This window comes from Crocodylus siamensis, chromosome 6 (genome assembly GCF_052110815.1).
Source record: "Crocodylus siamensis isolate JL-2025a chromosome 6, ASM5211081v1, whole genome shotgun sequence".
Lineage (NCBI taxonomy): Eukaryota > Metazoa > Chordata > Crocodylia > Crocodylidae > Crocodylus > Crocodylus siamensis.
In genome coordinates this window covers 71519512-71546663 of record NC_143400.1, presented here as the reverse complement: position 1 = coordinate 71546663, position 27152 = coordinate 71519512, and the positions used below count along the sequence as shown (strand labels likewise).

The 27152-nt window shown below is 43.1% G+C and overlaps 1 protein-coding gene across 4 annotated transcripts in view; it reads right to left on the bottom strand.

The window, feature by feature from the left end:
- Positions 1–26666, bottom strand: part of AADAC (arylacetamide deacetylase) — an 81637-nt gene extending 54971 nt beyond the window's left edge. Inside the window, exons 1-3 of one of the 4 annotated variants that reach the window (XM_090054141.1) lie at positions 26650–26666; positions 26440–26537; positions 14929–15032 (exon numbers count right to left, since the gene is read on the bottom strand). In XM_090054141.1, coding sequence (XP_089910267.1) covers positions 14929–14967 — 39 coding nt within the window. In that variant the 5' untranslated portion in view covers positions 14968–15032; positions 26440–26537; positions 26650–26666. Of the gene's footprint in view, positions 1–14004; positions 14092–14928; positions 17707–26439; positions 26580–26649 lie in introns of those variants that run through there. The other 3 variants (XM_090054140.1, XM_090054142.1, XM_090054139.1) reach the window with 3 other exon arrangements.
- Positions 26667–27152: the final 486 nt, after the last annotated feature.

Sequence of the window (27152 nt, the reverse complement as noted above, 5' to 3'; positions counted from 1 at the left end):
AGTCTCGGTAGCATGGTCATATACTGTACTATCCAAAAGATAGAAGCATATTACTAGGGCTGACATAAAGAACAATGCTATTATGGGAGATGACTTTATTTGGCACTAGTTAGGCCTCCGCTGGAGTCTGCATCCATTTCTGAGCACAACACTTTAAGAAGAATAGGAAACTGGAGAGGATAGGAAGGTGAACAATAATGATAATAAAAGGGCTGGAATGCAAGCTGCATGAGACAAGACTTAGAGAACTAGAACATTTGGTCTGCAGAAAAGAGATTACATGATACATGATAGCAGTTAATATAAAGAAGTGAGAGAACAACTGCCTTTCTTTGCCACAGAGGGCCGGATATGAGGCATTTCATTTTAACTATAGTAAAGCAGATTTAGATTAAACCTCAGGATAATTTTCCTACCTGTAAAAAGTAGGAAAAAGGAACAATCTCTGTAGAGGAACTTGAGACCCCTTCCAACCCTAGGATTCTATACCAAGCCTGCATCTGCCCTAGCATCTCTCAGAAAAGCTTCCATCACTAATGGCATGTTTGATGGCTGTGCTCTAATGCTACACAATGGGAGCAGACAGAAGTGACATTATTTGTGTAATCTGGCCCCTGAAAGCACTCTACAGCTGTGACCTAACACATGTGCATGGTTGCAGTACACTTCTAAAATGGCCAATCATGCAAAAAATTAACCCTTGTCTAATCAGGTAACAGATTAAGGTGCTGTGCTTTAGAATGCCTTAGGGAACTTGTGTTCCCTTGAGGGTTAATTTTTCATGCACGGGCAGGGCTGTCAGCGGAGAGAGAATGAAGGAAGCAGCAGCTTTCAGGCTTGCCAGGTTTTTGCGGGGGAACAGGTGGAGGAGGGAGCCCAGTCCCAGGAAAGATTATGGCCCTGCCCAGTTGGGTTGAAGCAGCCCCTGTCAGGGTCCCTCGCCGCTCCTGTGGCAGTGGTGGGGATGTAACCAAATGCCATCTTAGCATGGCCCCTTAAGATGAAGGGGGCACAGAGGGGATTTATTCCCCCCTCATCCCCCTCTCCCACTGGGTACTACAGCCAGGGTCTGCCAGGCCCAGATGCCACCTCTGCAACTTACTCCCACCAGGAAGACCTCAGCTGAAGTTCACCAGGGGGAGAGGGGGAAAATAAACCCCTTCCCTGCCCTCTTTGCCTTAGGGGGCCATGCCAGTTAGTGGATGGCCATGCCCCTGCAGCTGGAGCAGTGTAGGGGGGACCCTGATAGGTGTCCCCTGTCATGGTGTCCTGGGGAGCACAAGCCTCTTCCTGGGGGGGGGGGGGATGCACCATGGGCCAGAGTGGAATGGGAAGACTACACAGGGCAAGTGGTGGTGGTGGTGATAATAGGGAGGTTTGGGGGGCTATGGTCACCCCAAAATTAAAATTAGTCCCCTAGCCACCCCTCCCACCACCACCCTGCATAGTATGCAGCCACTCTGCCCACCCCACTCCCATCTGCAGTGCAGCCCTCCACCAAGAAGAGGTTTGTGCTCCCAAAGACACCATGACAGGGACTGCTACCCCTGTCAGGGTCCTCCCCCCCCCAACCACACCCTCACTCCTCCAGTTGCATAGGAGGGAGGGGGAAATAAACCCTCTCCTTGCCCCCTTCACCTTAGGGAGCCATGCAAGGAGCCATGCTCCTGCCACTGGAGTGGCAAGGGGTGGGGAGGACCCTGACAAGAGCTGCTTTGCCCCAGCCAGGCAGAACCCAGCTATAGCAAAGGGGAGGGAGGTGGGAATAAACCATCTCCCTGCCCCCATCACCTCAGGGGGCCATACTAGCCAGCATCTGACCATGCCCCCACCACTGCACTAGAGCGGTGAGAGGGGAGGGACCCTGAGAAAGCCTGCTTCACCCCAGCCAGGCAGACACCAGCTGGGGTCCCCTGTGGGGAGAGGTGAGGGAGGGGTAATAAAACCTTTCCCTGCCTTCTTCACCTCAGGAGGCCATGCCAGCCGGAGTCTCGCCATGTCCCCACTCCTGCTCCGGCTAGAGAGCAGAGGGGCAGGGCCAGCCCTGCTCTCTGAAGCAGACAACACAGCCCAGCCCAGCCCAGAGCTGCGGAGCATGCTGGGAGACTCTGATTTAACTTAAACTAGGAAAGGGTCGGGGACAGAAGTTCCATAAACCCATCTGACCTCAATCAGTTATGTTTAATACTTCATTCAATCAGGTTTATCTTAAACCAGTTTTGGTCATTTTGAAACTGGTTTATGTGCACTGAACTTCTGTTCTATTATAGGTTTAAACCAGCTACTGAAGTTACCAGTTTATGTGTAACTTCTGTCCCTAGCCATGAAGTGCTGTAATTGCTATACTCCAGCAGACTTGATTAGCTGAACCTGCTCCACTAAGATGAAAATCTACACATTGGAGCAGCCTCTGTGCTTGTGAACAGGGTGCCCTGACTGCCTGTGAGTGTCCAGAGTGGAGTATGTCCCACAACTTGGTGATAGCAACTATGCAACTATCAGTCTTCAGCTGAGGGTAATCACTGGTTCATCTTCCTCCACTTACTAAGATCAAACCTTTACCAGTTACTTCCTCTCAAAAACCTACCCATCTGTTCTAGACATACATCTTCTTGATCACCCTCCTACATAACTGAAACTTGAAGCAGGCATGACATAGAAATTTGGGGCAGGTTACAGTTAGATTATGTTAACCATGGAATTCTGAGCCTGAAAACAATAGGGTCCAATTGAATAGCTTTTCAGGAGCCATGCTTTGCTTCAGTTGGCCCTACATGTTTGAGTGGAAATGTAATTATGCACTAATGTCTTGAATTATACTGCAGATGCTCACTGCCTTGTAGTCTCAGCAGTTACATAATTAAGCAAACCCACAAAAATTAAATATGCACACTTTTTACTCACCAATAATTTTCTTATTATGTCATTTTATGTCAGACAATAAACATCAGACTATGGATTCCAGATGTGGTATAGAAATCACTTAGAGTAACTGTGGTTTCTATTTGAAAAGGCCATTATAGAGAACTACAACTAATCTAGCATTCTGTGTTTTGAAACTACTGTGCAAACATGTACTGATTAAACAGCACTGAGAGCTATACGCCTTCCTTTTGGGGGTGGGAAAATGATATAAGGAAAATTAACCCATGATTTGCCCATAACTATGCAGTGAGTCAGTGACTGGCCAGAATTACAATTCAGGTTTGCCTAAGTCACAATCACATGTTCATTCCTCTAGCCCACTCTGCTTTATTGATTTATGCCAAAATATGCCAGTAATAGAATATTATTCATACTTTCCTTTAGAACTCTGATTATGCCTATCCCTCTTGGCCTTTTACTACCTACTATCCCCACTCTGGAATCCCTTTTGAACTGCAACTACCAGTCACATGGGTTTGTTCCCACCCCCATTTAATAATCTCTGGGATACAATGAAGATTATGAGATCATGATAAAAGTATACAGAGTTTCTTGATCCAGCTGGAGTATGAATAGGAACACGATATCAAACGGTATTTTACTATGAAGTATTAGTAACTTTTACCAAGTGGTGCAGGCCAATTTCCTACAAGACAGAACTCATCTTATGCATTTAACTACATTTTGTAGATAGGAATGTAAAGGACACAAATAAGAATGCTTAAATGCAATCTGGAACAGGTCTGACAAGCTAATGCTAGAGGTATGAAGACCAAAACAAGGAGTGGCATCAAAAGGAACTTAATTATGAACAACTAGCCAAGACATAGCTTTTTTGTTTCTCACAAATTAGGTCACATATAACACAAATCCAGGGCTCCCCAAAACATTATCCAGTGACCAAGTACTCAAAACTGGGCAGTGATTTTATGCGACTAAAATGAGGCCAATAAGAGTTAATTTTTAGAGGTACTAAGGGCTCAGTCCTTAGTTTCTTTGCCTAAGTTTAGACAGCCAGAAACCCCAAGGATGAATTGATTCAATCTTCACAGATTAGTCTAAACTGCATAGATAGAACCTATGAGCAAGTGAACAGCAGTCGTGGCACATGGGACAGGTCCCGGAGGACCGGAAAAGAGCCACTTTTGATTCCAGAAATGCAGCCACATGTCTTGTAAAAGCCAAGCCCAGAAGCTAGGGGGCACTGGAGCACACTTTTCTGCTTCACTGGACCACACAGCTTGAATCTGAAGGGGATCTGGGACAGACAGAAGTTCAATAAAACAATTTAACCTAAATCAGTTAAGTCTGATACTACATCCATCCAGGTTTATCTTAAACCAGTTTCAGCCATGTTGAAAGTGGTTTATGTTCACTGAAATTCTATGCTAAGTACAGAGTCAAAAATCCCACAACTGAATCAATTCAGTCTTTACAGTTTAATCTAAGATGCATAGGTTAAACTCAGAAACACCTGGACAGACATTTACTTTTGATTCAGGAAATGTGGCCACATGCTTCCAGTGGTTCAGGTAAGAAGCCAGGGGGTGCTACAGTATGGATATCTGGCACATAGCCAGCTTGGGTTGTGTATTTTCTTCCTCTTCCTGATGCCCCTGAGGTCTCTGTGATTTGCATTCCAGAGTCACATCAGCAGGGCAGCTCTGTACTTAGGGGAAGGGGGGGTTAACTGGGGAAAGTGGGGTTTAGCAGTGGAAACAGGGAGAGATTACTAAAGAGGAGTATGCCTCCTCAGCTTGCAGTTGTAGGGAGGCAGTTAGAAAGGCCAAAGCTACCATGGAGCGGAGGATGGCATCCCAAGTTAAGGATAACAAAAAAAATGTTTTTCAGATATATAGGGAGTAAAAGGAAGGCCCAGGGTGGAATAGGAGCGCTACTGAATGGGCAAAAGCAATTGGTGACAGATAGGGAGGACAAGGCTGAACTCCTCAGTGAGTTCTTTGCCTCAGTCTTCCTAAATGAGGGGCAAGACAAGTCTCACAATGGGATTGTAGAGAGGCAATAGCTGGGTGCCAGACTACCAAGCATTGACCCTGAGATGTTGCAGAGTCACTTGGAAGGACTGGATGTGTTTAAGTCGGAAGGCCCGGATAAGCTCCATCCGAGGGTACTGAAGGCACTGGCTGATATCATTGCACAACCACTGGCAAGAATATTTGAGCACTCGTGGCACATGGGACAGGTCCCGGAGGACTGGAAAAGGGCCAATGTGGTCCCTATTTTCAAGAAGGGGAGGAAGGAGGATCCAGGCAACAATAGGCCAGTCAGTCTCACCTCCATCCTTGGCAAAGTCTTTGAAAAGATTATTAAGGCTCATATATGTGAGAGCACAGCAGGAAAAATTATGCTGAGGGGAAATCAGCCTGGGTTCATAGCAGGTAGATCATGCCTGACTAATCTAGTCTCTTTTTATGACCAGGTTACAAAACACCTTGACACAGGAGTAGGGGTTGATATCGTTTACTTAGACTTCAGGAAGGCCTTCAATATGGTATTCCACCCCATACTGGTGAACAAGTTAAGAGGCTGTGACTTGGATGATTACACAGTCCAGTGGGTGGCAAATCGGCTAAAGGGTCATACCCAGAAAGCGGTAGTGGATGGGTCGATATCGACCTGGAAAGGAGTGGGTAGTGGAGTCCCACAGGGCTCAGTCCTTGGGCCAATGCTCTTCAATGTCTTCATCATTGATTTGGATGAGGGAGTGAAGTGTACTCTGTCCAGGTCTGCAGATGATACAAGACTGTGGGGAGAAGTGGACATGCCAGAGGGCAGGGAACAACTACAGGCAGACCTGGATAGGTTGGACAAATGGGCAGAAAACAATAGAATGTGATTTAACAAGGAGAAATGCAAAGTGCTGCACCTAGGGAGGAAAAATGTCCAGCACACCTACTGCCTAGGAAATGACCTTCTCAGTAGCACAGAAGCAGAAAGGGATCCAAGATGAACATGAGTCATCAGTGTGATGAAGTCATCAGAAAAGCTAACTGCACTTTATCATGCATCATCAGATTCATAACAAACAGAACCAAGGAGGTGATATTTCCCCTTTATTGGGCATGGGTCAGACCGCAGTTGGAATACTGCGTGCAATTTTGGAAGCCACACTTTCAGAGGGATGTGGATAACTTGGAGGGGGTCCAGAGAAGGGCCACTCGTATGGTTAAGGGCTTGCGGGCCAAGCCCTATGAGGAGAGACTAGGGCAACTGGACCTCTTCAGCCTCCGCAACAGAAGGTTGAGAGGCGACCTTGTGGCTGCCTATAAATTCATCATGGGGCACAGAAAGGAATTGATGAGGCTCTACTCACCAAGGTGCCCTTGGCAGTCACAAGAAATAATGTCCATAAGCTAGCAGAGAGCAGATTTAGACTGGACATTAGGAGGAACTTCACAGTTAGAGTGGCCAAGGTCTGGAATGGGTTCCCAAGGGAGGTGGTGCTCTCCCCTACCCTGGGGGTCTTCAAGAGGAGGTTGGATGGGCATCTGGCTGGGGTCATCTGAACCCAGCACTCTTTCCTGTCTATGCAGGGGGTTGGACTTGATGATCTATTGAGGTCCTTTCCTAACATCTATGAATCTATGAAACTCCCCTCCCTGGCCCCAGACTCCAGCTGGGGTTTGCCTGGGAGGGGCAGTCCCTGCCTCCCCCTCCACCATTTTTAATTTCAGCCATTTAGAAACATAACTTCTGTTCTGTTACAAGTTTAAACCAGTTTCTGATGACTTAAACTGGTTTATATATAATTTCTGTCCGTAGCGCTGTTGTATAACAGATTTGAACTAATTTCTGATCACTTACACCAGTCTATGTGTAATTTCCTTCCCTAGCCTTTATGGCCATCTCCCACAGAGGATCCCAAGAAGTTTTGCACCTCCCACACAAACTCCCCCTCACCGGGTAAGTGGGTGGGTTAGCATTGGAACAAGCTGTCTGCTCCAGCTGTTAAAGTGAATTTAGTCAGGCTTTTGGCCTCTCTGACTAAAAAAAACAGAGAGAGACCAGAAGTGCTAATACTGCTTATTTCAGTTACATGTTCTGAGATAAAAAAAAAATTCCTGCGTTATTACTCTGTGCACAGGTGTCCAATTAAGTAAGTTTGGTTTAGTTTTTTCAAGGTCTTATTTTTTTTCTCTTTATCTGTCTTAAGTATAAAAATGCTTAGAAACTTAGGGAGGGGGAGGATTCCTTTGAAACAGACAAGTGGGTGATTCCCCTTGCTGTGCGGAATTCTCCCTGTGATCACAGTATAGCCCTCAATAAAGAAAAGCTGGCTCTGTCAGTTCTGATTCGACCACAACGCAAAGTTTGATTTCTTCCAGAATTTGGTGCTGTGACTAGGATAGAGACACCCAGAATGATCAGTTGGGACACAGACATCTTTTCACTGAAGCCCTGGTGCCAAACCAAGGTAAGAAACCTTTTGAAATCTCTATTGAAGTTTTTCAGTGAGAGGCTGTCTCTGCGTCTTCCTGATTCACTGTTTGAGGTTCACCCTATCCGAACTTTTTCTGCCAGAACTGTCAGACCCACTGTGTAAGTAGTAACTGTGAGTAAAAAGAGTTAAGGTTAAAGACTCTCTGTTGCTGTTGTCAATGAAAGTATTTCCCCGTGTGAATTGAGTTAAGTTTTGTAAAGAACTGTGAGGTCTCTCTGAGGCCAGGAGTGGAAACCTTGTGCAGCCGCCCCGAGGACACCGGACTGGTTCTGTATGCTCTTCGAAAGCAAGGGTACAAGGTGGAAACTCTTAGGATGTGACTGTTTTCCACGATAAGCATTGACCAAGGATGAGACTAAAGAAATGCTCTTGAACCTCATGCCTCAACACAGAAATTCCCTTGTGTGAATTGAGAGTATGAATTGAGAAATATGAGCCACTGACCAGGTCTGAGACTAAGGTTGGGTTCAGCTGCCCCAAGGCTGTCTGGAAGGGCAGTTTTGAATGCAGGGGGGCCCAACGGGACCCTCGTGACCCAGTGGACAGGTTTACCCTTTTCCCACCCTCAGAATGAGCCGTGTCTAACAGTGAGTAACTGTGTTGTGTGCAGTTACTGCAGTGGAGTCTTGTCTTTAGACATTAGCCACAGCATCTCTGTGCCGCTAGCAATCTCACAACCCGACCGGACATCCTAAATAAGCCATTCCTGTATGAAAGACCTGTGTGAATTGAGTTTAAAGATATGGGGAGCAGAGAGTCTAAAGACACACCGGCGGCTCCACCAAAAGGGACTCCAGCATTGTACATGTACACACACTATGGCCATAAAAGTTGTAAGTTTCTAGACAAATGGAATTGGTATACCAGAGATGATTTTAGCCAGCAGTTTCCCCTGGAGAGAACATTTGATTTAAGTAAAATTGTTCATCTCCGCAGAGACCTTGAGTTAAGAGGTAGTAATACACCACAGACTCAGTGGGACACATTTTTTGATTGGTATGAAGAAGCTTTCAAAAGACATCAAGAATCTCAAGTCTGGAGTCTTTAGGACTACCAAAAGAAACGGAAATCTCAGATAAAGAAATTAAAACAAAAAAGTGCACCAAAAGGGGGCCCCCCCATCAATAGTACCATCAGCACCAAAACAACTTTATCCACAAATAACTGAGAATGAATCTGCAGAAGATATAATAGATTTTCTTAATGTTCCACCCCTGTATCAGCCTCAGGCACAATCTGAACCTGAAGAAGTCCAAAGTAACCAAATAGGTTCTTCTGGCAGATAGCCCACCTCACCAGAAAACTATCACTCAACAACCATCACCTGCCCACAGGGCATGCCCATGTCCACCAGAGGGATGGCATCTGTCTCCTGAAATCTCAACCCCCTCCTCTTGTTTAAGGTCTGGTACCCAGTATGGTCCAGCCCCTTCTTAAAAATCTAAAAAGGCTCAGCTTATGCCTTTACGCCAACTTCCAGGGCAAGGTCCAAATGGGGAAACTACAATCACAGTCCCTGTCCCCTGGACCCCAGTAGATCTCCTAAACCTTGTTAAACAATTTCTCAACATCAGAGAGGAACCCCAAAAATATAGAGATGAGTTAGACATTGTAATCCAATGTTATGATCCAACATGGGCAGATTTGAACCAATTAATGAGAAGTGTTCTGCCCTCTGAGGTCCGCAACCACCTCATCGCACAGGCTACTTGGCCTACTCAAGACCCCGGAATAGGAGATCACTTAACAGATGCCTGAAGATGCCTCCTTGAGGCTGTGCTTAAAATTTGCCCCAGGAAAACTGACTGGGCCAAAATACATAACTGTAAACAAAATAAAGGAGAATCCCCAGCAGACTATATGGACCGCTTGAAACTAGTATTTGAAAGACATTCTGGTATTGAAAATGCAGCTGAAACTGCCCCAGAAGCACTTGCTTCCTCTTTTGTCCACGGACTTCTTTCTAAAGTCCAGGAACAGTTGTGCACAATTGCTGTAGGTTGGCAGACTAAGCCACTTGCAGAACTAGTCACCATTGCAAATCATTGTACAACCTGCCAGGAAAAGAAAAAGGAATCCACGGAAATTAAGCTAATGTCATTACAATTACAGACTTTAGGAAGGGGCAGAAGGCAAGGTTTCTATCAAGGACAGTTCAGAGGCAGGGGATGTGATCATGGAATGGGACGAGGAGGATTTCAGTCCCAAAATAATGGCAGTTGTCATTATTGTGGCCAACCAGGACACTGGAAGGCTAAATGTCTTTACTGGCCTGGCCAGCCAGGGATGACGTTTAATCCGCCACCACCTCCTCTCACTCAGTTCTCTGTCCCCAGTCAGGGAGCCTCCTGTTAGGCCAGGCTGAAAAATAGTAACATCATCACAGCCCCACTTCTCTCACTTAATCAAGATGATCCCTTCATTTCCTGCGTGATAAATGGCATCTCTACAAAATGTTTAGTAGACACTGGTTCAAGCTGCTCTACTCTGTGAGCTGAAAAATTTTCCACAACTCCCCTCTCCTCTGCTGTTGTAAATGCTGTAGGAAATTCAAAACATATAGATCCTCATCCTGTTTCCCAACCATTACATGTTTCTCTTGGTCCTGTTTCCGATCAACATGCCTTTCTCCTTAGTCCTTCTTCTCCTGTTAATTTATTAGGCAGAGATTTGCTTTGTGAACTCGGCTGTACTATCTATTGCTCTCCTGATGGTGTTTATTTAGATGTCCCCTGTGATAATGAGATAGCAGGACTTGCTGCTTTAGCTATTTCATCTCCTGAGCCTAAGTTCCTCAATCTTTCTGTGTTGCAAGAAGAAATCATAAAAGCTGTCCCTCTGTTTCTCTGGTCCCAGCATGCTAATGAAGTAGGACAAATCCATACTGCCATACCTGTCCTATTTGCCAAGCCCATAATGTGGGAAAGCCTGTAAAAACAAAGAAGGCAGCACATCCCCCACCTTGGGGACCGTTTGTAAATTTATAATGAGATTTTATTCAAATGCATAAATGTTGTTCTTATGAATACGTTCTTGTTATTGTATGCATGTTTTCTGGATGGATAGAAGCGTACCATGTGCAAAAGCTGACACATCACTGTAAGCAAAAAGTTGCTCTCAGAGACTTTATTCCAAGGTTTGAAATGGTGCTTGGTTTTCTAATGGTTCCTGGATATCTAATTACCCCCCTGCAGGTTAATTTTCAGGCTATTATTCACAATGGGTAATGTCCCCACGCTGTAATACAGGTGGATATACTGCACTAGCTGGTCACTATTTTGTGTGTGGAGATAAGGCCTATAAAAATCTTCCCTCCAGCTGGAGAGGAACGTGCTATGTCTCCACAGTGTATCCTGCCTTTACTATTAAATCTCACTTACCTAAAGGAAGAATTTGCAATGTTCGCGAAATTACAGAAAATCATAGGTTTTGGGGTATAATGTTCCCCAGCTATGGCGCAGGCTTAGCTATGTCCGAGATAAAGAAAGCTGCAGCATCTCTAGTAAAGACTGCTAATGCTACTGCTGATAGTTTTGATAAAATAAATACAGAAATGAAGGAAATAAGGCAAATGACACTGCAAAACTGACTTGCATTAGATTATATACCAGCCAGCAAAGGAGGAGTCTGTGCTTTAATAGGTAAAGAATGTTGTACTTATATTCCCAATAATTCAGAAGAAATTCAGGATTTAAGTAAACATATTTGAAAAGAAGCAGCCAAATTGCATGAGTCAGATAGTTGGAATTTGAGTTCTTGGTTTAGGTCTATTTTCAGTTCCTTAGGCTTTACCGTCATTCATAGTTTGTTGATATTGTTTGTTGTTTTTATTGGATTATGCCTAGTGTTTATGATAGTACAATGTTGCTTAAACTGTGCTGTTAAGCAAATGTGGAATAGCCCATCAACCAGAAACAAAGTATATAATTTGTATGTTGAAATAGCAGAAAGTAAAGAAAAAAAAACCTAGAAGTTGAAAGGCTAATGGCTATAAATATCTAACTTGTAGAAAAAAAAATTAGCAAATGTTAAAGTGAATTTAGTTAGGCTTTTGGCCTCTCTGACTAAAACAAACAGACAGAGACCAGAAGTGCTAATACTGCTTATTTCAGTTATATGTTTTCAGATAAAAAAAAAATCCTGCATTATTACTCTGTGCACAGGTGTCCAATTAAGTAAGTTTGTTTTAATTTCTTCAAGGTCACATTTGTTTTCTCTTTATCTGTCTTAAGTATAAAAATGCTTAGAAACTTAAGGAGGGGGAGGATTCCTTTGAAACAGACAAGTGAGTGATTCCCCTTGCTGTGTGGAATTCTCCCTGTGATCACAGTATAGCCCTCAATAAAGAAAAGCTGGCTCTGTCAGTTCTGATTCAACCACAACATGAAATTTGATTTCTTCCACACAGCTGAACAGAGAGGTATGTCCTAGCACCCAACTTCTGGCCTGCATTTCCAGAATCAAAAGTGAATATCTGTTTACTTACTTACTGTTTCAATCTATGCAGCTTAGACTAACCTGCAAAGATTGAACTGATTCAGCCTCAGGTTTTTTGACATTTAGCTTGGTTGGGCATCTATGTGGCAAAATGGGATAGGGGCCTGTAAGTCCCCTCCCATTTGGATCAATAACCTATTGCTTAGGGTACTTTGCCATGGAACAAAAGACAGGTTCTAGTCTCCCCTCACTGAGAGGGAGTTTGAACCTGTGTCCTGTACTTCCCAGCAAAGTGCACTAACCATAGGCCATGGGCTAGGCATTGCCCAAACTCCCTTCCAGCCCTCATCTTGAAATGGTTCACTGCATCTTGCATTTAATATTGACTGGATAAAATCCATAAAGGCACTGGGAAAATTTCTGCCCCACTGGGGAGCAAGGACTCAGGCTAGAAGCCAGGGCATCCCTTCTGGGGCAATCATAGTGTCTCTCTCTGACTGAGTTCCAAGTCCTCTGTCTTGTTGTCTTCCCCCTGGCCCCATACCTCTCCATAGGCTCTAGGCAATGCTTAGCACCTGCTTAGTGCTTGTGATTAGACCACTGTGCTAGGAAACAAAAGATGGGAGTTCAAAGTCTCTCTGACCAAGGTCCTAGAACCCAGGTCTTCTGGTTCCTATAAAAATGCTTTAACCAGTAGGCCACTGGGCTAAAACCATAGGCAGTGAAACACCGGGGCTAATGGGGCTTTGCTCTCTGCAAATGCAGGTAGCCCAGTTCTGGGCTCCGGGCATCTCCAACGGTGGGGAAAGAGTGTGGGGAGAGGAGAATGAACACAGATGAGCAGCCAGAGCCTGCAGGTGGTCAGGAACTTAGCCCGGCCTGGGCCATCCCATACCCAGCAGGTAAATGTGTGGACTGGAAGGGGTGCAGAGGAGGTAAGACAAATCAAGTTCCCTCAATCTGGGGGAGGGCGGGTGAATAGGGCCTGAATAGGGCCCTGGGGCAGGTTGTGAGATTCTCCAAGCCTGGGTGGCTTGCCCAGGGGTGCAAGGGAGGGAGGGTCCCACTGCTGTGTGCACCCCTGGGGCAGACACAGGGGGCACATGCCCCCTGATCTGTGTTTGAGGTGCAGGCAGCTGCCACTGTGCACTATGCTCTGGGCTCTGCCTCCACTGCTGGTTCCCAGACAACAGCACGATGCCACATGCTTCTCACTGCCGGGCAAGTGGCTCAGCCAGCACACGGGAGGCACAAAGCATCACACAGCTGCCAGGGCACCAGCAGTGGGGGCAGAGCATAGAGCCCAGCATGCAGCTGCCTCTACCCCATGCACAAATGAGGGGGCACATGTCCCCTGTGCCTGTCCCAGGGATGCATGCAGCAGCAGGAGCCTCCTGCTCCTGGACAAGCTGTCCAGGCTCAGAGCATCCCACAGCCTGTGCCAGCCCTGGCCCCAGGGCTCCATGCACCCCAGCCCCTGTCCCTGTCTCTGCCCCACTCTATCCATCATAGCAGGGGCCTCTATTTATCCCCCCACCCCTTCCCTACAACAGATTTACCTGCTGGGGGAAGAGGCATACATGCACAAGCATGCAGACCCCCAAAATTAAACCATATTTTCTTCCTCCACCTACGGCTAAAAGAGGTGTGCCCTCCTCCTATTACTACTCTGTTTTACTTCTGGCAAGTTTTCATAGCAATTCTGTTTAATCCTGTGACAAAACTAAATCTCAAACTGTGCATAAGTGCCAAAAAACCACTGGCACCTATCCGCCTACATGCCATGTAGGTGTGTATAGTGAAATAAGATACAACTCTAAGCATCAACTCCAGCTACAGTCAGTGACAAAGGTGGATCCTTAGCACATCTGAAAAGCAAGTCCAAGAACTCTTAGGACAGGCACTGACAAGGTCAGAGACACAAAAATCAGGCAGCACTTATAAATATCAGGGCTTGATGCTTAGAGCTTAAATCAGTCAGCCCTCCCCTAACCCCTCTCTGAAGACAGAGCAAAAATTACTTTACAAACAAACTCCCAAAACTTCATAAGGAATGCAACAAAAATTTAATACAAAATCAAATTTGGTGCAGTCATTTCTGATTTCCAAACGCAAGCTGGGTTCAAAGTAAAGGGCAGTGTGAATGCATTAGATGACATTTCTTAAACTATAGCACTTACCACACTATGCAGGTATGGTTATCAAGAGTTGGTAACCATAGGCCTGAGATCTACAAATACAGGAAAAGCCTGTTTTTTATGAAAAGCCTGTGAGGCAAACAAAAATAATGGTATGCAGAATAACATGTTATTTATGTAGTTAGGCATGATTGCATAATACATGACTACAGCAAAGCCAAGAAAACTGAAACTAAGAATATAATACGTTGAGGAATAAGAAATATAGTTAGTTACACAGGCCCTATGTATTGTAGTCACAGTACTATACCAGAGTACTATACCAGCTCATTTCTAGAGTGCTGTATATGGGGCTGTGCTGCTTTATTAACCATCTTGTGTAACACAAGATTACAGTTAGATACTGCATGAGTATTAAGACACTGTTTATAAATTCTAAGAGAATTATGCATAATTTATTATATTACATTAGCACTTCTGTAATTAGCTTTGTTTAGTAATAACCTCACCCGTGCAACCCATGGATGTTATGGATATCTAATAATGCACAGTATTTAAACATATCGCTAGTTCTTCTTCCTCAGAAGTCTGACCTAGTATTTCTAGAAAAGCCTAATATTACAGGTTATAAGGGAAGAAATAAAACAATCATATATACCTCAACTGAACAGAGTTATAGACTAAATTACAAATTGATAATAAGTCTGCACTCTCTCATCTTCATTCATGTCACTCCACTACATTCTGCTTTATTTCTATTACTATGTTTGTCAATTATATTCAGGTCTTTATGTTTCATTCTTTTTTTCTAATAAGTTGTTTAATGTCATGGTTACAGTTTAATACATGGTTTCAGGTACTGTTAGACAGCAGTTTTTATATTCCTCAATTCATCTCTTAATACTGTTCTATTCTCATCCCCTTCTCACACAAAAATACCTGGAGGAAATAAAATTCCAAACTTACCATATGTCCTACAGATCTAAAACCAGCACTTATGAGCATCAGTTTCCAGCGTTCCTCTATGTTCTCTGGAAGTGGTGTATAAACATAGTAAGCTACCAGAACAGCTGCAGTGAGAAGAAACAGTGATTTAGTTCCCATGTTTTACTATTCCCTTCTTTCGAGGCTGATCAGATTAAATGTTCTCACTGACTCTTAGTTGCAAGTCAGCACACTCTGATAGGGCAAAGTTAATCTGCTGCTATGTCTGGATCACGCCCAGGAGGTGAACTCGGAACAGAGGTTATTCTGATACACAGAGAGAAAACATGTGTTTCATTAGCAATCGTTCTGCTATTGAAAACAGACATAGAGTCAATATTTAAAGCTAAGTTTAAACATCAAAGTACACACATTGATATTACCCTGGTCCTTTAATTTAGATTCAATAGCTAAAGAGCTCTTGAAGCAGGAATCAGAGTTCTAAAAGGCAGCACAAACTTAAGGACAGAATGCAGCATATAAATTAAGAGCTGCTGCAGTGTGCTGATCATAGACAAATAACACCCTTGAAAGAACAAGAGTCAGATAAACTACTACTACATTACAATACAGAGAGATCCCGAATGAAATGCAAACACATCCCCACTGATAACAGAAAGAATCAATTTAGTGGAACAGATCACACCACCTATTAATCTGGTCTGGCATCTTGTATATTTGACAAAGGAAAATACCTAGTGCTTCAGAGGAAAGTGAATTGTTTCTACTCCCAGTTAAAGACAACTGTACAATAATGTGGTTCACTGAAACAACAACAACAATAATAATAATAATAGTCCTTGTGGAGTATTGTGCTCTGACAGGATTAGATAGATTTACTTGATCACTTTTATTTTAGAAGTTGTGTTACTACAAATAGTACTTGGCATCAACATATCTAACTCCTTGAAAACAGAATATCCAGCTCCATGAATTTTCACCATTCAGTCACTCAAGGCCTTGCATCTCAGTAACGTGATTTTTGAGAACATGGGAACACGTTCACTCTTCCCTATTCTGGCAGTCACTCACAGAGACAAGAAAATGCTAAAAGATCGTGGGGATGTTAAACCAAGCATGTGAAACTTGTCACATCTCTGCCTGAGCTTTGCAAATCCAATCCTAATGAAAATAAAAGAAAGTCACCGCAGTCACCTTGATTCACTTATAGGACCTACCTTGCCTTTTCAGTCAGATGCTTCACTGCCTTCTGGAGCAGCGGTCTCCAAAGTGGGGTGCATGCATGCCAGAGGATGTGCAGGACGATCCATTGGGGTGGGTGTGATGGCCAGAACCAAAGAAATTAATAAGCAAGAAATATGTGCTTCTTGGAGGCATTTGGAACTTTTGTCTAATATGAAGCTTGTATCTTTGTAACCCGCAAATGTAACTTGTAACGGTTTGTGGAACTGACTAGGCCTCAAAGACTAAGCTATAGACGTGAAATTAGCTGACCTAATAGTTCTTTCTCACTCAAAATTTAGCCTTGATGATGATAAAAACTGAATTCAACTGTCCAGCTTATCTAGTACATTTCAGAAAGGACATCTCAAAAAAGCATAGTCAGAGAGTTCTGAAGGGGCTGGATTTAGGCGGGGTAATGTTAATTTCAAACCTGAACATGCTGTGTTCCAATTTGCTTATTGGATAAACCCAAGCTTAGGCAGTAACTTATTATAATTAAAATAAATTAAAATAAAAATAAATTATTATAATGATTTCTAACACCTTTTAACCCCATAGGATAACAGATATAAAGCAATATAATGAATGGCTATACAACTAAAAATTAGCATAATTAGAATATAAAAGAACATACACGTCATAGTAACCCTTGGGAAGGACAGAACAGAAGGGGCATTGCTGTCCCATACCCTACGGGTATCTCTTACTCCCTGTGAGAGTGAGAACCAGATCCTGACTGAGAGGCTTCCACCGGTATCCTTCAAGCAGCCCGGTTCAGAGATGTCTGACTTCACTGATTCAACTTGCCGTGCATCTTCAAACCGAGGGACTATCGATAAGTTACTAACCAAGTGGGAATTCTTGGTTAATTTCTTTATCTGTTTTATTATCACTGTCAATTTTAATCTGTATTGTTATGTTGTCTGCTTATTAGCTTAACCTTTTTATTAACTATTATATATGCAAACTATATCTTTTGTTGTCATAAGTAAAATTCATTCTTTTTTGTAAGTTAAACTTGTCATTTCTTTCCTTTCCAATATCACCTTCTCGATCCCGAACCAAAAAGCCCAGTGGCTAATAAAGTTGCAGTGCTCAGTCAGTCTGCAACTAAATTGATATACTCACAGTGCCCAGCTGGCCTGTGACAGGTGGGGGAAGAAAATATTAGAACTTCTATTTATATAGATAGGGGTGCATGATCAAAATAAAAAATAGACTCAAGTAGCCATGATGTATGTAGGTGTATGCTTTGTGAGACTCTAGGAGACTGATATATCTGAGTACACTCAATGTTATATAGTTTAGCGTGTAAATTCTTACTCTTTATAAAATCCCTACAACAGAAATTCACCTAACTACAGAGAGCTGACAGCACTCTTAACTTTGAAAACAGCTTTAAGTGGTGCATACTTAGTCAAAATAGAGGAAAGGTTTGACAACCAGTACTATAAGAAAGCACAGTGGGAGCTCCCTGCTGGCAGGGGCTGGGGAGCTGTCCCTACCCAGCTCCCCAATCATGGAGCTGAGCAGGAACAAGCTTTCCAACCCCCACCCTGTCATTGCAGAGCAGGGGCTGGGAACTGTCCCTGTCAGGGGCAGGTCCCAGCCCCATTCCCCAATTGGCTGATCAAGGTGTGGAGCTTGGAAAGAGCTATAGGGGTGGGGTATGTCCCAGACCTCTGCCCCATCTGCTGGTGAAGCAGCTAGTAGCAAGCCTCTGGATGGGTGGGGAATCCCCACCCATCTAGGGATTTGCTCCTGGCTGCCCCACCAGTGGATCAGGGCATGGGGTTGGGACCTGCCCCTCCCCTACAGGTCTTTCCAAGTCCCCTGCCCCAATTGGGGAGCTAGGGCCAAGAGCTCCCTCCTGCAGGGGCAGGGGGACATTGTCTCTGTGCCAGCAGCAGGCAGCCCCCGGGGGGTAGGGAACAATATCCCAGCCCCTAGGCTAGCACTCGGGGGGAGCCTAGAGCTCCCCCTGGTGGCAACAGGGGCCCATTGCAGGGTCCTAGGAAGTGGCAGCAGTTTGCTGCCATTAGCAGCAAATCTGCTCCCACTTCCCTGCACATGTAGCTGCCCACCCAAGAGCATTTACTCATGAGTAGTTTACTCATAAGTAAACTGCTCCTGGATCTAATGCATGTGTATACACAACTAGTAATATAATATTATTTCTGTTAATTCTGCTCAAGTCCTGGGCAAATATTTGTTTGAAAATTAATTCAACACTTTCAAATTTCAGAACTGTGTTAAGTCACATATTTATTTATTTATTTTCCTCTGAACAACATCCATTTTGTTGCCATCTGCTTCTAATCATGTCCCGAATGCCTTCAATATTTATGTTAGGATACAGTTATTATTTAGAGAAGTACATCCAGTTTATAGGTTTTGCAACTCTAGCAATGGGCTCAATATTTAAAGTATATCTTAATGTGCCATACATATATGGAAGAATAAACCTGCTGACTTATTACTGGGTATCATTTAACTGACCCCCCACCAATATTGTCCACATAGGAAGAGTGTGAAGCAGACAGCAAACAATTACTTTCAAATAGTGGATTTTCTTTCACAGAATTTCAGACCTGTCTGGTCTGTTCTGAAGTCTCATTCAAGTATCTATAGCATAGTGTGTGAAGCCTCCAGATCAGGTTAGTGGCCATTCTTCTTCACCCACAGAATGATTGTGTCAATCTGCTTTAATTATTACTGGCATTTGATTAACGGAGTAATAAAATTATTTTACTATCTGTGATTTTGTAGGTCACATACTTACCTTCTTTTTAGTACACCTCTTTATATGAGATACCATTTGGGGAAGCATACCTGGTAATAGACCTTATACAAACCTTAAACAAACCTTTCTCCATATAATTTCAAAAAATATATATTTTTAATTGTACTTTATCATTTAAAGTGGGCTTTTATACAAGTCTGTATTCTAAAAGTCCTGGTTTGGTGGAGCAGCTGGTGTTCCTCAAGGTGAACCTCCAGCTGCTGGGGTTCCCTGAGCTCCACCTGTCTACTCTGATTTCCTTTTTCCATTTTTTAAAAACTATTTAAAAATCTATTCTCAGATCTGGAGGCAGCACTCACTGCATCACCAGCCAGCAGGGGAAGAACATGTCCCTGGTGAGCTCCCATGCCAGGACAAACTTGGAGGTATGGCCTGGGCCAAGGGGAAGGAGGAGGCCCCAGGTCCTTAGCATGACCACTAAAACAGCACTCTGCCTGGGTCAGGAGGCCTGGTGGGACTGCCAGCAGCACCACAGCCCCTGGAAATGCCTGGTGAAAGGCAGGTAGAAGGTGCTATAACCTCCAGCCACCACACACTGGAGAAAGCCCAGACCCATCACATCTTTGATAGGCCTGAGGCTTGCTGGTTGCAGTGGAGTTGTGAGAATCCGGGTGAGCTCAGCTTAGCTGCCTGGGATGCCAGCTTTAGAGTTGAAAAACCCTTTTTCAGGCTGAGTAAGCACTTGCAGTTGGTGTATGTGCTGTTCCTGGATGGAAGGAATAGTAAAGAAGCCAGAGGCTGGCCTGGCATGTAATGCAGACAAGAAAGCCAGTCAGTGAAAATGGAAATAGAGGCATCAGGGGCTGAGGGACAAGCTGGGGTGGGGAGGGAAGGGGGATGTAGCAGGTAAAACTGGAGAGGTACCTGGGGATTCAGATGTCTGGCAGGTTGTAGTGTGTTGTAAATCAAATGTCTGTATTGAGTCCATAAGTTTCTGTACCTAAGAGTTTGATGAAGTGCAGTTCCTAGGCTCATCTGTGAAAAGTGGTTTGTAAATTCCCTTTGAGGATCAGGCCTGAGAGATTGGAGACAGGTTGTGTTCTGTTCTTGTCTTTGATAGATTTTTGGTGTGCGCTCATTCTGGTGTGCAGTTGTTGCTTGGTGTCTCCATGTATTTTCCATCAGGGCACTCGGTACCCTGATGGAGATATGTAGTGTATTGTGAAGATATCTCCATACTGAGATATTGTTGGCAGTTTTTGCATGTCTTGTCATGGCATGCCCTGGCCTGGATCCATTCGGTGTGTTTTGGGCTGTAGGAAATTGGCTTCCGGTGATGAGGTTAGCAACGTTCAGTGCTTGTTCAAATTTACAAACCACTTTTCACAGGCAAGCCTATGAACTGCACTTCATCAACGTCCTAGGTACAGAAACGTATGGACTCAATACAAATATTTGATTTACAACACACTACAACCTGCCAGATATCTGCCTCCCCAGGTACCTCAAAACAAGGCCTTGGGGGCTTGGACAGACTGCTGCCAGAGGTGGTGTAAGCAGGGTACAAGGTAGAAAATAGTGCATGCCCTATTGATCCATGAGGGCAGGAATATAAAGAAAAGAGAAATATTTGACAGGATTGCAATCACTGGCTGCCTAAAAATGATGCACAAGCACAGTTTCCATGCAAGGCCTGAAGGAAATCAATAATGCCTCCAAAGCTAAGTTTTAGTAAATTACTGTGAATTTAGATGCACATGTGATATCCTCACAATCACCTGAATGATTGGCCCAAAGTATTAAGACCATGTTAATTCACAGTAATGGATTGTTCAAATCATTATATACCATGTACCAGAATAACATTTTATTCTTGATTAACATTATATTTAAAAAATAACTTGACAAACCACTGAGAGGCAGCACAGTACCACAGAAAAAAAATCCTCTCTCATGAAAAGCAATGTGTTTAAGAAGTCTCAAAAATACCAATGGTTTTATTCAGAATGATACAGTTCTCTCAAAAGGCCAGACAAAACTATATGACAGTTCTACACTTCTTCCCATACTCTGGGAAGCAGCAAAACTGAAAAAGGAATGTCATCAGAAATGTACCTGGCACATTTTGCTCCAAGAAGAAGCCTCGCTAACCTAGTGAGGAGGGCTTTAAACTAGGTTCACTGAGGGATGGAGACCAAAGACCTGAGGTAAGTGGGAAAGCAGGTGACTTAGAGAAGCACAAACCAGAGAGGGCAACAGGGAAGGCCTAATTCTTCCTGAGAAAGTAGGGCAACCTGCTAGTTACTACACTTGTCTGTACAAAAATGCACGGAACCTGGGAAACAAGCAGGAAAAAATGGAAGTCTTCGCATAGTATACTATAATGTGAGTGGAATAACAGAGACTTGGTAGGACAGCTCACATGACTGGAGCAGTCATGGATGGGTACAAACTGTTCAGGAAGGGCAGGCAGGGGAGAAGTGGAGGGGGAGTTGCACTTTATGTAAACAAGTTGTGTAATTGCTCAGAGCTCCAGTGTGAAACTGGAGGTAGGCCTCTGGAAAGTCTTTAGGTTAGAGTCATAGGGGAGAATAACAAGGGTGACATTGTGGTGGACCAGCAGATCAAGAGGATGAGGTGGATGAGGCTTTCTTCAAACATCTAGTGGAAGTTTCCAGATCACAGGCTCCGGGTCTCATGGGGGACTTCAGTCACCCTTGAATCTGTTGGGGGAGGTCAATACAGCAGTGCACTGGCAATCCAGGAAATTTTTGGAGAGTACTGGGGAAAACAGCCTGGTGCAAGTGCTGGAGCGGCCAAGTAGGAGCCAGGCTATTCTTGACCTGCTACTGACAAACAGGGAAGAATTGTGGGGGAAGACTATAGTAGCTAATAGCAATTTGGGCAGCTATGAGATGATTAAGTTTAGGATCCTTAGAAAAGCAGACTTGATTCGCTTAGGAAACTGGTGGGCAGGATCCCCAGGAAGCCAAAAGGGGTCCAGGAGAGCTGGTTGTATTTTTTTAAAAAACCTTACTGAGGGCACAAGAATGAGCCATCCCAATATGCAGTACAACCTCTATCTGAATGTGGAAGATATTGAACTTTTACCAGTTTTGTTTTTAATGAAATCTTCATAATTTTACATGGAGGAAGCAAGTTTTCCCACCTGAAATCTCCTGCCTTTCTTTGAGGTAATTTGCATTATCATGGAGCGCAGAAACACCTCACCACATAAGAAATTCCTACCCAGAAGAGCATTCCATCTTTTTACTCTTCTGTGAAATATGAAATGTCATAATCAGAAGGAAATATAACTCTACATCCTGCTTGCCACCAAACAACTTTGAGGTAAGCAGACTATTTTCAACTTTTTTCTGAGCCTAATCTGCATAAAATTAACTGTTCCAGACAGGAGATTTTACCACACCTTCAAATCTCCTATGAAATACGAACTTTCATTTCCACCTAGGAGAACTTTCACAACCTTTTCTCCTATGCCTGAAGAAGGGTGGTTGTGCCCGAAAGCTTGTAAATAAAGACCTTTTTTTGCAAAAACAAACAAACAAACAAAAACCTAGTTGGTTTATTAAAACTATCACCTCAACAAGGAGTCCTGATACATTTTTGAGACACTCTAGGATCATAGAAAGGCAGGATTGGAAGGGACCTCAGGAGGTCATCTACTCCAACTCTCTGCTCAAAGCAGGACCAGCCCCAAATAGATCATTCCAACTAAAGCTCTGTCTAGCTGAGATTTGAAAACCCTCAAGGATGGAGCTTCCACCACCTCTTTGGGTAACCTGTTCCAGTGTTTTACTAGCTTCCTAGTGAGAAAATTCTTCTTAATATCTAACCTAAACTCCCCTTGCTGCAACTTGAGACCATTGCTCCTTGTTCTGTTATCTGCCGCCACTGAGAACTGTCTAGCTCCATCCTCTTTCGAACCCCCGTTCAGGTAGTTGAAGGCTGCTATTAATCCCATCTCTGTCTTCTCTTCTCTAGACTTGATAAGCCCAGTTCCCTCAGTCTTTCCTCATATAAATCATGTCCCCCAACCCCTCACCATTTTTGTTGTCCTCCACGGGACTCTCTTCAATTTGTCCACATCTTTTCTGAAGTGGGGGGCCCAAAACTGAACACAGTACTCCAGATGTAGCTTCACCAGTGCTGATAGAGGGGAAGAATCACTTCCCTTGATCTACTGGAAACACTCCTACCAATGAAGCCCAGAATGCCATTAGCCTTCTTGGTAACAAGGGCACTCTGCTGGTTTATTGTCCACTGTAACCCCCAGGTCCTCTTCCGCAGAGCTGCTGCCCAGCCAGTCAGCCCCCAGCCTGTACTGGTGCATGGGATTGTTCCATCCTAAGTGCAGGACTTGGCACTTGTCCTTGTTGAACCTCATGAGATTTCTTTTGGCCCAGTCCTTCAATCTATGTTGGTCACTCTGAATCCTAGGCCTACCCTCCATCGTATCTACTACTCCCCCAGCTTGGTATCATCTGCAAACTTGTTGAGGGTGCACTCTGTCATCTTCCAGGTCATTGATGAAGACATTGAACAAAACTGGCCCCAGGACTGACCTCTGGGGGGCTCGCCTTGACACCAGCTGCCAACTAGACATTGAGATTACTACTGTCTGTGCCCAATGCTCCAGACAGTTTTCTATCCATCTTACAGTCCATTCATGTAGCCCAAACTTCCTTAGCTTCCCTGCGAAAATGTGGGAGACCGTATCAAAACCCTTGCTAAAATCAAAGTACACCACATAGACTGGTCTCCCCACATCCACAGAGCCAGCCACTTTGTCACTGAAGACCATTAAGTTACTTGGCATACCTTGGCTTTGGTGAATCCATGCTGACTGTTCCTAATCACTTTTTTTTTTCCTCCAGGTACTTAGGAATGGATTCCTTGAAGATCTGCTCCATAATTTTTCCAGGGACTGAGGTGAGACTGACTAGTCCGTAGTTCCCTGGATCCTCCTTTTCCCTCTCTTAAATTGGGTACTATGTTTGCTCTTTTCTAGGACATCTACCAATCACCATGAGTTTTCAAAGATGATGGCCCATGGCTCTGCAGTCACAGCAGCCAACTCCCTCAGTTGCATTCCATCTGGCCCCAAGTACCTGTACACATCCAGCTTTTCTAAGTAGTCCCTAACCCATTCTTTCAGCACTGAGGGCTGCTCACCTCCTCCCCAAACTGCAGTAGTCCTCTGTTTCAAGGTTGAATCCCCCATTCAGTAAGAGAACCACACTTTCCCCGATCCTCCTTGTGCTACCAAATACTTATAGAAGCCCTTTTTGTTACCCTTCATATTCTTTGCTAGCTGCCACTCCAGTTGTGCTTCACCCTTCCTGATTTCATCCCTTCATTGCCCAAGCAGTGCTCTTATATTCTTCACTAGTTATTTCTTCAAGTTTCCACTTCTTATATGCTGCGTTTTTGCAATTCAGTTTACTAAAGAGTTTCCTGCTAAGCCAACCTAGTTTTCAACCATACTTGCTGGTTTTCCTGCACATCAGGATGGTTTGTTCCTGCACTCTTGGTAAGGCTTCTTTGAAGTACAGCCAGCTCTCCTGGACTCCTGCTCCCCTCAGTCTGGCATCAGTCTCCTCAGTGAGTTGAAGTCTACTCTTCTGATATCCAGGGTCCTTACTCTGCTGCTCTCTATCCTTCCTTTCCCCATGATCCTGAACTCAATCATTTCATGGTCACTGCTGCCCAAGTCTCCAACTCTCTTACTCTATGGCTTGTTTAATATTTTACCTACTCTTTTCGTTATTTCAGTTTATGAATAAAGGAAGAGGCCTGTGGTATTGCTGTGACTGGGGAGTGACCTACAATTTAACATATAGGTAAATTGCAATAATTAGCAGGGTTAGAACAAAGATTCCCAGTTCTGTTACCAGTAATTTTTATGGTTCAGTTCTAGGCTATTAGAGCTCAGTATTCCCACTGTCCTGGGACCATTTCGATGTTTATCTTGCTGGGATCCTATGGCCCCAGCTGACCTCCTGCCCTTTGGGCAGGGGGCTGGACTCGATGATCTCCCGAGGTCCCTTCCAGCCCTAATGTCTATGAAATCTATGAAATTTGGGGGAAATTTTTAAAAGCAGAGAAAACAGGGCCAAGAGAAAGTGGGGAAGGGGGGAGGATGTAACTGACTTAATCATTCTTCTAATTCTTTTTGTCCAGCAGCACTCGTGTGAAAAGCATGTTCAAAAATTTCAGATAAATGTTAACCACATTCTGTGTGGCTTGATTAATTTGAAATGAAACAGGTTTTGAATTACCCATATTTTTGTAGATATTTGACTATATTTATTTACTGATTCATATTCTTGATTGCAGTTAAGCTATTAGAATGATTTATGCATTTGCCTTATGTTGATCTTAATTATCATTACTTTTTAATTCATATGTATAGGTGACAAATTTTTGCTTTGTTTTTGGCATGTTTTTATAAAACAAAGAGATTGAGCTCAGAACTATTTTATAACAAAGGAAATCTGGATTTCATTCTTTCATCTATTTATTATTATTTGTAAGTTACATAAATGGAAACAAATGTCTTAATGACATATTTGCATTTTTGTATCAGCAAACAGCAATTCACTACAATAAAAAAGAAAAATAAGCTGAAAGTTAGACTGTAGGTTATTGAATGTAAAATTGGCATCCTACATTCCAAAGCAATAATTCCAGCAAGATTATTTTATCACATGAGAAATAAATCTGGGACAAGATTTTTGGTCAAATAGTTTATCTGACAAAAATGTTCTGTCCAAAAATGGAGAATTTTTTTAAATTTATTTTTTTAAATATTTTTATATAGAAACAATTTGATTTTTTAAAATTATGTCAGGTCCAAGTTGAAATGTAATTTTTAAAAGTAAAAAGAAAATGTACAAGACCAAATTAAGCATTAAATCTAATCTAAAATAAATTTCTCAGAGAGTTTGTTTTGGGGAAGAACACAAAGCATTTTTTTGCCTCTCATGCCTTTTTCCACACAAGAAAAATTATGAATTTCATATACTTGCTTTAAAATAGTCCCTTGAGAGACAAGAAAGTGAATTATCTGAGTCACTAACCAAAAGAAACATGCTGCGGGGTAATGAATTTCAGCACAATATACTCATTCTTCATTAAATAGGTATGTTAGTGAAAAATAAAAATGAAATTTAAACACATTTCCTACATTTATAGCAAGAACTGGTATCATATTTTGAGAACAGAAAGAGCACAATATGGATGTTCTGTAAATCAAGAATTAGAGCAAGGCATCTATCCAAAGAGAAGTCTTTTTAGGTGTGACAAGTGGAAGGTTTTAAAAGCTTTGGACCCCATCCGCTGCATTACAAAAGCCAAAGAAGATGTCTTAATGATTGTTAAAAAGGCAAAATATGTTGGGTCTTCCTATAAATGCATACCCATAATCTAAAAATAATAATTCATAACATGCAATCCTTCCCTGCTCCTTGTTATCCAACCCAGCAGGAATCCAGAAGATCCTCACTATACAAGGAATTGTGGAAAAATAATTATGCCCCTACCTGTCTTTTTGCTGAGCTCTTAATATCTACCATCCTGCACACTGCCCTTCGGATTTCCACCGCATGCACCTTTGCAGATGAGGTAGGCTATCCAGAAGCTGCAAAGAGACACCCATCTAGTTAAAATCTGGCACACTGTTTCTCAAGATTCACCACATTTTGAATGACAATATTTGCTCACATTTGTCTTACTGCAAAGCAATAACTTACTTGGCCTTGCTGAAGGCTATACGTCTTAGTTGGGAGGCTCCTAAACTTAAAACATAAATAGCCTCTTTATGTGGGCTCCTCCTACTCCCACTTCCTCTCTATTTTTGGTTATTTAATTACACCCAGCATTCACTGTTACATTAAGTATTCAAAAAAAATTTTTTTAATCAGTGAGTATCACCCTCTCTCCTGTCTCTAGTTTCCAGCTGCATCAAGTCCCCAGTGCCTCATGTTCACAAACTATAATTATTTAAATACTATTGTTTACAACTCTTTTTTTTTTTTTAAGTATTGCCTGGATCCAGGAACAAGAATATTACTGGTGAAGATTTAAGTTTTCATCATAAAAAAGTACTAAATAGATGCCCCTGATAAAGAAGTGCTATCAAATTTAGCTATATATTGCTTACTGCCTTTTTCTGGTGGTGACTGTTTAAAATTGGAATCACTTGAGACTATAGCATCAATGGGTTTGGTGACACTGATGAATGGAAAAGACATTA